Raw genomic sequence first — 11,573 nt, forward strand, 5'->3', positions numbered from 1 at the left:
CCTCCAGACAATCGCTGTTCAGTCTTCTATGAAACGCAGCTAATCAGAGGCAGAATCCAACCTTTTGGCGAACATTTTGAAGGGAGAGCAGTGTTCAGTAGTGTTGATTTTCTTTCTGCTGTTCCGCGATTGGTCATTAGAAATGTGAAGTGTCGGGAGGCCAAGTTTTAAATAAAAAAAGGAACACGCAGTTCTGATGTACTGCCAGCCTCCAAGAAAGGATCGGAAGATGGATCTGCACATCAAAGGGGAGGAGGCTTCACTGGGAACCTCGGGTGAGCAGTGGGAGGAGCAGGCCAGGAGGAGAGAGCTCAGAAGCCAGACAGAGCCTGGGATTCCCACTGGCTTCCCGATTTCCCACCACCTCGCCTCCTGCGTTTGGAGAAGCTGAAGGTATAGATGGAGGTCAGTTTCAGGGCTGAGATGAGATTCTACTCAGCCGGGAGGGCACAGTCTTGCTGAGCCAAATGACCTTTAACTGAGTCAGTGGAGGGTAAAGCTTGCCAGGCTGTCTGTGATCCACCTCTGGCTCAGCTGTCAACCTGGATCTCACAAGGCCACAAAGTCATGGATGCCAGGGAGAAACCTCCCCCTGAAAGGCACATGAGCAGACAGAACCCAGCCAATAATGTAAATACATTAGGATGCAACCAGAAGGTACATTGCAAACCCACTGTTTGAAAGGTAATGAATTCATATTGATTTAATAACGTGTTAGGTGAATTGATAATGACTTTATATTAAGTGGATTAATTTGGTAATTCTGAATTGGCTTTTGAAAGCCTGCAAGAGGCTGGGCACCATGGGTCATACCTGTAATCGTAGCACTTTGGGAGGCCAAGGTTGCTTGAGCTCAGGAGTTTGAGACTAGCCTGGGCAATATGGCAAAACTCCGTCTCTACACACACACACACACACACACACACACAATTAACTAGGCATGGTGGCACATGCCTGTAGTCCCAGCTGCTGAGGAGGCTGAGGTGGGATCACTTGAGCACAGTGAGCCATGATCATGCCACTGCACTCCAGCCTGGGTGACAGAGCCAGACCGTGTCTTTGTGTCTTTTATTTATTTATTTTTTTTGAGATGAAGTTTCACTCTTGTCACCCAGGCTGGAGTGCAATGGTGCGATCTCGGCTCACTGCAGCCTCCACCTCTCGGGTTCAAGCGATTCTCCTGCCTCAGCCTCCCGAGTAGCTGGGACTACAGGTGCATGCCACCACATCTGGCTAATTTTTTGTATTTTTAGTAGAGACAGGGTTTCACCATGTTAGCCAGAATGGTCTCAATCTCCTGACCTTGTGATCCACCCGCCTCAGCCTCCCAAAGTGCTGGGATTACAGGCGTGAGCCACCATGCCTGGCCAGACCGTGTCTTAAAAATGAAAAAACAGGCTGGGCGTGGTGGCTCATGCCTGTAATTCTAGCACTTTGGGAGGCAAAGGTGGGTGGATCACCTGAGATCAGGAGTTTGAGACCAGCCTGGCCAACAAGGTGAAACTCCATCTCTACTAAAAACACAAAGTTAGCCGGGCGTGATGGTGGGTGCCTGTAATCCCAGCTACTCCAGAGGCTGAGGCAGGAGAATCGCTTGAACCTGGGAGGTGGAGGTTGCAGTGAGCCGAGATCGCACCACTGCACTCCAGCCTGGGCAACAAGAAAGTCCGTCTCAAAAAAAAAAAAGCAAAAACAAAAATAAAAAAGCAAGTCCACGAGGCAAGAAGCCACAGTTCTAACTGGTTTTTAAATTCCTCCTAATGTCCAAAGTGGAGCACAATGGATGTGTTGGTCAGAAGCCACTTCCTCTCCTCTTCCAGGAGCGTGGGCAGTGTGTGTGGAAGCTTCCTGGCTGTTCATTGAGGTCCTTGTGGCCAAAGGATTTTCCTCCATAATTTGACAAGGCCAATATCACTTCCCTAATCCTCTCCAGATGACTTCAAATGGTTGACAGGGCTTGTTTAAACAAAGCATTAGCCTGGTCATAACCAGTTACCACAGGCCTGGGTCCCACTGCAGTGGTTCCCAGCAGGGCCTCTTTGTCTTCTCTGTGAATTGAAGTGAAGGAAGGACTTGATATAAGAACATTCAGGGAGGCCGAGGCGGGCGGATCACTCGAGGCCAGGGGTTCCAGACCAGCCTGGGCGACATGGTGAGACCCCGTCCCTACTAAAAACACAAAAATTAGCCAGGCATGGTGGCTCAAGCCTGTAATCCCGGCTGCTAGGGAGGCTGACGCAGGAGAATCCCTTGAACCCAGGAGGCAGAGGTTGCAGTGAGCCAAGATTGTACCACTGCATTCCAGCCTGAGCGACAAATCAAGGCTCTGTCTCAAATAAATAAATGAATAAATAACATTCAGATATTTTGTCATAACTTATAAACAGCTTAGTAATAAACACCACCTCATATTTGGATACTGTGCTTTCACAGAAATTATTTCATTTTAAAAAACTTCGGTTTCCCCTACCATCCTTGTGGGAGATAAGGAAAGTCCTGTTTAGAGTCCATTTTCCAGATGAGAAAATTGAGGCTTGGAGACGCTAGCCTGCTCCAAATCAGTTCCCTCCTACTTAACTCTACAGATTGTGGCACATGTGTGTTTGTTGTTTCTGTGTGTCTGCGATGGTATTTGTGTAGAGATACGGATTTTTTTTTTGGAGGGAGGAGGTACAGAAATAATTAACAAAATGATACAAAAAAGAAAGTAAGTGACTGGATGCAGGCTCACACCTGTAATCCCAGCACTTTGGGAGGCCGAGGCAGGCGGATCACCTGAGGTCAGGAGTTCCAAGACCGGCCTGACCAACATGGAGAAACCCCATCTCTACTAAAAACACAAAATTAGCCAGGTGTGGTGGTACATGCCTATAATCCCAGCTACTTGGGGGGCTGAGGCAGGAGAATCACTTGAACCCGGGAGGTGGAGGTTGCAGTGAGCCGATTGCACCACTGCACTCCAGCCTGGGCAACAAGAGCAAAACTCCATCTCAAAAAAAAAAGAAACAAGCAAATAAACAAAATTAATGAGGGTATGGAATGAGAAGAAACACATCAGACTGAGGAAATCTTCATAAAACTGAGAAGATTTGGAATGTTTTGAGGAATAACAATGTGAGTTGCTCAGCTAAGGCAGCATGAGGGCTGGCTGGCAAATTCATGAATATTTGAAGTCAGCACACTTGCTGCTCCAGCATTTGGAAGATGTGCAAATGCCACACTATCCACACTATCTTGCCAGAACGTGTCTTCTTCTTCTTCTTTTTTTTTTTTTTTTGAGACAGAGTCTTGCTCTGTCACCCAGGTTGGGGTGCAGTGGCTTGATCTCAGCTCAAGTAGCTGGGATTACAGGTGCATGCCATTGCACCCGGCTTTTATATTTTTAGTAGATTCGGGGTTTCACCATGTTGGCCGGCTTGGTCTCAACCTCCTGACCTCAGGTGATCCGCCCGCCTTGGCCTCACAAAGTGCTGGGATTACAGGAGTGAACCACCACGCCCTACCCAGAACATGTCTTCCGTGTTACAGAATTTGTACACTGGAACAGGGTGGAACAAGGAACAACACTTCAAGTAAATGGGTTTTAGAATCTTTCTTTAAATAAATGTGAAAGACAGAGAAAAAGAGAGAGAGAAAGAAAGAGAGAGAGATGGAGTCTCACTATAATGCCCAGGCTGGTCTCAAACTCCTGGGCTCAAGAGATCCTCCCTCCTTGGCCTCCCAAAGTGCTGAGATTATAGGCATGAGCCACCATGCCTGGCCGGTTTGAGAATCCTTCGTGTTGAATTTAACCAAAAGCTTATTTCGGGGAACCTTGTCGTATCCTCCCAGCTCTGCATTCCTTCTGCCCTATGCCTTTATCACAGGTGCTCTGTTATGGCTAAAAGGAGTGACCCAGGACGTGTGCATCCTAGGAGGGTCACGAGATCGAGCAGGGGCCTTGGTGTTCCCCGAGCCCTGTCCTGTGCTGATACAATCCAGACAGGTTGGCCCCTTGTCCCCTGCTCTTTGTGTTCTGAAGTTAAAAAAACAAAACAAACAAACAAAAAAAACCAATTGTGCAACTCAAGTCTGTCCTGGTCTGTTTACCAAGCACTGGAGCATGTGCTTGGCGTGAGTCACGTGGTGAACTTCCAGGTCAGCGACTGTTTACTGGCAGCTGCTGGCTGGCATGCCTCCTCTGCACAGCTGGTTCTGATAAGTCCCACAGTAGTTTGTTAGAGAGGACCGAGATGGTCCCACACACGTGGTGTGAGGGGGCTCTTCCTGTCCCAGGACGTGCTCAGGGAGACTCAGCTGGTTTCTGAAATCTCTTTTCCAGCCTTTTCCCTGGAAGGCTCAGGAATCAGTTTTGCAGATTTATTCCGGCTCATCGCTTTCTACTGCATCAGCAGGTAAGGCCTCTTCTTCTCATACGATTTCAAGGCCCTGCTCAGTGTGTGGGATATAATTAACCTGAGGTTTCCTGAAGGATCTAGAAGCCTGGGCACCTATTTGATGTTGGTGGATTAAGACCAGCTGTTTAAGTAAAATGTTCACCAAGTAAACAGGTTCACCAAGTTCTCACCATGCCAGGCTTCAGGTCAAAACCACTACCCCAGCCCCTCCAGACATAAATTCTCCTTCATATGATTATCTCTTCAAGCTGCTCCCAAGGCTCCTTTCAGCCAGACCCATCAAGCAGGAAACACACACATACATGCACATATGTGCACACGCACACACATGTACACACGGGCACACACACATACACACAGAAAGGGACTGTGCATGCAAACCTGTGACATTGAAAGTTTCATGATAATGCTTCTGAAAACTCTGCAAGGGATGGAGGTCATTCTACAAATATGGGTTCCTTCAACCAGCCCATCAGTTTTGTCCTTCAGGCCAACTAGGTGCTCATGTCCTTTTCATAACCAAAGCAACTGTTTTGTTCTACATGATATGAAGTCCAAAATCATCTTTTTTTTTTTTTTTTTTGAGACAGAGTGTCACTCTGTTGCCCAGGCTGGAGTGCAGTGGCACGATCTCGGCTCACTGCAACCTCTGCCTCCCGGTTCAAGTGATTCTCCCACCTCAGCCTCTCGACTAGCTGAGACTACAGGTGCCTGCCACCACACCCGACTAATTTTTTGTAATTTTAGTAGAGATGGGGTTTTGCCATGTTGGCCAGGCTGGTCTCCAACTCCCGACCTCAGACGATCCACCTGTCTCAGCCTCCCAAAGTACTGGGATTACAGACGTAAGCCACTGCGCCTGGCCCAAAATCAGAATATTAACCAGAGTCAACAGGGTGTGCATTGTGAAAGGCTTTCTTTTCTTTTCTTTTTTTTTTTTTTTTTCCATTTTTTTCTTTCTAGCAATAACAGTGTTTCCACATCAAGTGTTTTTTCAGTAACTAAGAATCAAAATTCTTAGGCCAGGTGCGGTGGCCCACACCTGTAATCCAAGCACTTTGGAGGCCAAGGCAGGCGGATCACCTGAGGTCGGGAGTTCAAGACCAGCTTGACCAACATGGTGAAACCCCGTCTTTATAAAAAAAAAGAATCAAAATTCTTGTTATCTGCGGGGACTGGCATTCTGCAGAGACTGGCCTTCTGTGGGGACTGGCATTGCCTCCCCTTACAGGACTGAGCTCAATTCGGCCTCCTTTTCTTCTCTGTCTGCCCATGACAGCTGATATGGCAGAGACAGGTTAACTTGCTATTAAGATGTTTTAAAAGATCACTTCTCACAGCTATGACATTATAGGCTGGGGAGTTTATTTAGGTTTGGCTTGGTTTATTTTAATTTAAGGATTAGGTTGTTTCTCAAAGACTGAGCACCTGTTGACTAGACTCTGCCAGAGGGTAGAAGGCATTATGCTTTTTTTTTTTTTTTTTTTTTTTAAAAAAATTTTACTCTTGCTGCCCAAGGTGGGGGGGAAGGGGCAATGGCGCAATCTCGACTCACTGCAACCTCCACCTCCCGGGTTTAAGCGAATCTCCTGCCTCAGCCTCCTGAGTAGCTGGGATTACAGGCATGCACCACCACGCCTGGCTAATTTTTATATTTTTAGTATAGACAGGGTTTCACCATATTGGCCAGACTGCTCTTGAACTCCTGACCTCAGGCAATCTGCCCGCCTCAGCCTCCCAAAGTGCTGGGATTACAGGCGTGAGCCACCGCGCCTGGCCAGGAGGCACTAAGCTCTTTACTCTCTGAAGTCTCCAGGTCAACTGAAGCTACACAATAAATGGCCTGAGGAAGGGGAGGCACTTCCAGAGGAGGAATTCAGTGCTGCTCACCAGCCAGCCAAAAATCAGGGCCTCACTGAGAATGGGACCAGTACCTAGGAGCACCTCCCAAGGGGATGCCTTGTGCCTGCCATGATTTGGGCAGAATCCCTTAAGCCTGTGTAAGGAAATGTGCTGCCCAAAGAGAGGAGGCTGGTGCAGAAGCACAGCTCCCAACACACACACACACACACACACACACACACACACACACACACACACTCACACGAGGGACCCACACCTGGTTAGGCCAGACCAGGCCTAAAGCCAACCAGCTTGGAGGAATAAGTCTCAATGCTAACATGTTGGCCAGAGGTGATGTCAGTTTGATATTTACTCTTCACAATTTGCTTTTCGGTAATTGTGGAGTTGTTGGGAAAAATCATTACACCTACAAAACAATATTTGGCAATAGCATAGAAAAGATATCATCAGTGTTCATGGCAAACTGGAGTCCCTGCTGTCCAGGACTGTTTGAAGATGCAAGGAGATAAGGTATATGAAAGCCTTGTAAACTGTAAAGCATGATCCCAACATAAGGTTCTCACAGGAAAACTCCAGCGCAGATGTTTTGCAGCTAGGAAGGCCATGATTAATTTCCCCATTCATTCCAAAATGCAAAGATATTGGATGTTTTTGTTTCTCTTTCTATGCAACTCATCTGTGTTCTTGGCAATTGGTAGTTGATTTGCCCAGTGTTACAAGAATATTTGTGACATCTTTTAGTTGGCTATTAGTATGTAAATATATTCAAGTAAAGAAATTGATTGGATTGTCGGTTCTGGTGTTTCACACAGCACACATATGCAAATACGCATTGCATAAGAGAATTCACGAATCAACAAACATAGGATTTGCCATATTGGGAAGGCTCACTGAAAAGTGTCATCGGCAATACAAATAGCGACTGCACACCTTCACCCGCAATGCCTGGCACCGTTCTGGTGATTTGGTGTCATCAGTGTAGTATCAAGAGTACGAGAGTCATTTGGGGTCTTGTTAAAATGCAGAATCTGATTCAGTGGGTCTGGGGCGGTACCTGAGATTCTGCATTTCCGCCAGGCTTCCAGGGGATGAGGCTGATGCTGCTGGTCCTCAGACCAGAATAGAGGAATAGAGGAAATAATAATTTTAGGGGTCTTCTATATCTGTGCTGGCACCATACATATGTATTTCTCATCCTCACGGCAACTCTGTAAATTAGGATGATAAAAACACTGAGGCAGAAGGAGTGAAGCACATGCTCACAGTCATTCAATCAGTAAGTGACAGTTAGAGGACTTGAACCCAGGCCTGCCTTAATGCCAGAGTCCCTATTTTCCCACCATACTATTCAGCTGCATAGACCTTAGGGTCCAAGGCACCTGGATTTCAACCCTCACTTCACCTCCATTAGCGCTGCGAGGGTGTCCTAGGGACCTCACTTGTCTGCGTTATCATCTGCTCCTAATCCACAGAATGGGGGCGTCACAGCTTCCTCCCCGGGCTGTTCCAGGCCCCACATGAGTTACAGTGCCTGCTGCAATGTAAAAGTAGTTGCTCGATGATCTTCATCCCCTCCCATTTAGAAATCTACATATAGAGCAAAGTTAAACAAAATAAATCTAGACTGTACATGGTTTAACTCTTGGGCGAAACATTTATATCTAAGATGATGGCTTTAGTTTGTTATGCAAGCTTTAGAATTGAGGCTCCTTTCTTTAATAGGATGTAAGTGAGAAGGTCTCCCCATGTGTGTGAGAGAGTATATGTGTGTGTGAGAGAGTATGTGTGTGTGTGTGCATGTGTGTGTGTGTGCATGTGTGTGTGTGAAGATGGTGGGATACACCCTGGTTGGCACAGTGGGGGAGGACGCATATACAACATCTAATTTTCTAGTAGATCAAAGCCTGAAACCATCCATTAACCAAGGACGGGTATGGCTTCCTGTCATATATCATTAAGAAAAACCCAAACAAATCACATGATGTTTAAGCTCCAGGTACTGTACTGAGCAAGGTAAAAGCTAATATAAACATAGGTTGGTCTTGATGTATGCAGCTTTCCCCGCAAATTGTCTGAGGAAAGTAGATTTTAATTACGTTGGTCCAGCCACACAAACATATATTTACAGGGTAGTTTGGTGTTACAAGGTTCTGGTTCCCATTAATCTTCATTTGAGATTATCATCAGGGTTGCCGCCCTGCCAGGTCAGGCAGCAGCCATTACAGACATAGTCATCCCCTGCAGTGCTGGCTGCTTCATCTCAAGCAGACACAAGTGGACAAGCAAAGGGGGTGCTCACAACACTTGAGGACAGGTAAAAGGTCTCATGGAAAGAAGAGGTGGCCTGACCCCCAAGAAGAGTAGTCGCCTGGCTTTACATGAGCACAGGAGTACGGTGTCAAAACATTCTTGTTTTGCTCTTTTTGCTGACTAATTTGTTAGTCATTGTCAACAGCTTCCATGGCTCCAAAATTCTCCAGTCGTGCAGATTTAATCTGGTTCATCCAAGAACGTTGCCTAATTTTACTATAAACAATAGGTTGCTTGGTATCGTTATTGTCAGTGGAAATTCTTAGCACATCTCATGATGACAAAATACAAGCAGGAGTTCCAAGTTTTGTTCCTTACTAGCACCTCCCAGCCACAGTGGCCTCCTTGCTGTTCTTCAGCCATGCCAGACGCTCCCCACCCCAGGGCCTTTGCACTTGCTGCTCACTCTGCCTGGAAGGTGCTTCCCTTCATGATTTACCTCTTGGCCACCATCAGATCTTCAGTCAAATGCTGCCTGCTCATGAAGCCCTGCCTGGCCACCTTCACACTCAAACACTCTGTTCTCCTTTCCTGCCTCACTTTCAGCCATGTCGTGCATCTCCTTCTCGTAGATTCTGTAAATTGTGTATCTGTTTATTGTCTATCGGTGTCCCCTGACATGAAGCTCCATGAAGGCAGGGACTTCTGTTTTGTTTCCAACCCCTGATGCAACGTCTGGCACATCGCAGATGATCACAAACATCTGTGGAATAAATGAATGAATAATTCTTTGTTTGTAAGACCATTACCGCCACTGGCGGGGGCAGGGGCAGTAATGGTAAGACCATTACCACCACTCAAAACTCTTTTTGAGTAAGTCATAGTTATTGAATATTCATTCATTCATTCAAAAGCACTTCCTGCCTGTGTCAGGAGAGTGTTGTGCTTTGTCCTGCAGGGAATTCACCAGTGCTTACAGCATGGTCCTAACCCTTGTGTATGAACACGAGCACATGTTTAAGTCTGCCTTTGCCCTTTCCAAGAAAGCAAGTCATGGCCCATGGCTGTGGCAGGCCCCTGATGCTGGCTGGGCTCCCTCCTGTTGGGTCTGTTGCTCTCTCTGTCCTGTGTGTTTGTCATCTGCACATGGTGCCATGCTGCTTGGGTGCTGGGGGTTGTTGGCATGAGAGGCCTTAGACTTGCTTTCCTATTCAAAGCCCAGTCCAGGGTCTAGCAGCATCAGTATCCTCTAAGAGCTTGGCAGAAATGCCAGATCTCCAGTCCCTCCTGGATCTCTGGAATTGGAGTATGCAGTATAACAAGACCCTGGGCATCCATCTGCACTTTATTTTTTATTTTAAAAAGTTTATTTAAGATGGGGTTTCCCCATGTTGGCCAGGCTGGTCTTGAACTTCTGACCTCAGGTGATCCACCCACCTCAGTCTCCCAGAGTCCCAGGATTACAGGCGTGAACTACGGCGCCCTGCCATCCGCACTTTAAAGTTAAAGAAGCTCTGCCTTCAAACAGAGGAGAAAGTTTTGTCTCCAGCAAACCAAGGCCAATGTGTGGGCTCTAATTGGAAGATTTCATAAGTCAAGCCAACAGGTGTTCATCGAGAGCCTGCCATATGTAAAGCAATGGGCTAATTCATCTCAGTTTAGGACTCCATATTCCTGCCCGGGCAGTTTGGACCCAACATTCATGTGGGCATGTAGTGAATGTTTTATATGCATGCTAGATCTACCAACAGAGTCAGCATTTCTGATGTAAACTCTACATAACTTTTGGCTACTGAACAGGACAATGTGATCCCTACTTTGATATGAAACTATGCTGCTTTTTCTCTCTGCCTGTCCTGAGTGTGATAACACAGACAGGAATAGTAAGTGTTGAGTTCTACCTCCAGGAAACATAACTTCTGATTGGTGTGGTATGGTGTCTACTTAGGACATTCTAAACAGTTTAAACTACAACATCTCTATGATGAAAATAAATACAAGAGATAGAAACCAGACATGTAATCAGAAACATTCTCTCTTTTTCTGAGCAATCAGGGATGTTCTGCCGTTTACCTTGAAGTTGCCTTATGCCATTTCAACAGCCAAGTCGGAGGCTCAGCTTGAAGAACTGGCCCAGATGGGACTAAGTAAGTGTGAGCCCCCTGCCTGGGTCTATCTAAAAATGAATCCATGGAGCAGAATCAATGGTGGGCTCGCTGAGGCTACATTGCTTCGTCAAACACATGTATGGTCAAAAATAATTCCCATCTTCCTGGAAAAACTCAGCTTTCAGGTCCCTGTAGTCCCTGAATCACACTTTCTGAGATTCTTTTTCTACATCTATTGGTCTGCCAACTCTCAAAAAGATTGGTGCTGAGTTTGCCTCGGTAACTCTTGAATGTCTCCAGCTTCTCCATCAATGAGTTTGGGCTATCCAAAATGTTGAAGTTCTAATGCAAACATCTGTAACGTGTTGGCGTCTTCCCTTTCTGAGGCATCTTGCTGGGGAGAGACAGAGCTTGGCTGAAAGGGAAACCCAATGTAGTACATCCTGCATGCATAATTTTTTTCTTTTTTTGAGGGGCACAAGGGCATTGACAGCACTTCTGTGCTTTAAGGAATTTGACAGCGCAGACATCTAGAGTAACATCTGTTCCACTTCCTCTCTCGCCGTTCAGTTCTCATTCTGCTGTTCCGGGCCATGTCCTAACCCTGTCGTGGATCCCTGCTCTGGCAGCTGGGTACTTGCTTCCCCATCCTGCCTCTTTACCAATGTCCCCTAAGTCCCCATGATTCTGTGGGACAGTGGTGGACAATGGATCTCACCCACTTTAACTTCTTTTCCCCATTGCCCTGAAGGAATCTACGTGGGTTTAGCTTTTGCAAAAAATGTTCCACCTAGATCAAAGGATGAAATTCTCTTAATATTTAAGGACTTCACTCACTGTGATACTTGACCCAGCAAATAAAAGATATATGTATTCCGCCTTGGGCTTTTTTTTTTTTTTTTTTTTGGAGATGGAGTCTCGCTCGTTGCGGCTCTCTCCCTCACCTCCTCTGGCC

General features: G+C 46.5%; 1 protein-coding gene across 13 annotated transcripts in view; it reads left to right on the forward strand.

The window, feature by feature from the left end:
- RIN2 (Ras and Rab interactor 2) overlaps positions 1–11,573 on the forward strand; it is a 241,351-nt gene that overhangs the window by 198,114 nt on the left and 31,664 nt on the right. For all 13 annotated transcript variants that reach the window (XM_032248107.1, XM_032248110.1, XM_032248113.1 and 10 more), the window contains 2 exons: positions 4,322–4,394; positions 10,566–10,657. In XM_032248107.1, coding sequence (XP_032103998.1) covers positions 4,322–4,394; positions 10,566–10,657 — 165 coding nt within the window. The remainder of the gene's footprint in view (positions 1–4,321; positions 4,395–10,565; positions 10,658–11,573) is intronic.

Source organism: Sapajus apella, unplaced genomic scaffold (genome assembly GCF_009761245.1).
Source record: "Sapajus apella isolate SASKATOON/1434 unplaced genomic scaffold, GSC_monkey_1.0 scaffold65, whole genome shotgun sequence".
NCBI classification, from domain to species: domain Eukaryota; kingdom Metazoa; phylum Chordata; class Mammalia; order Primates; family Cebidae; genus Sapajus; species Sapajus apella.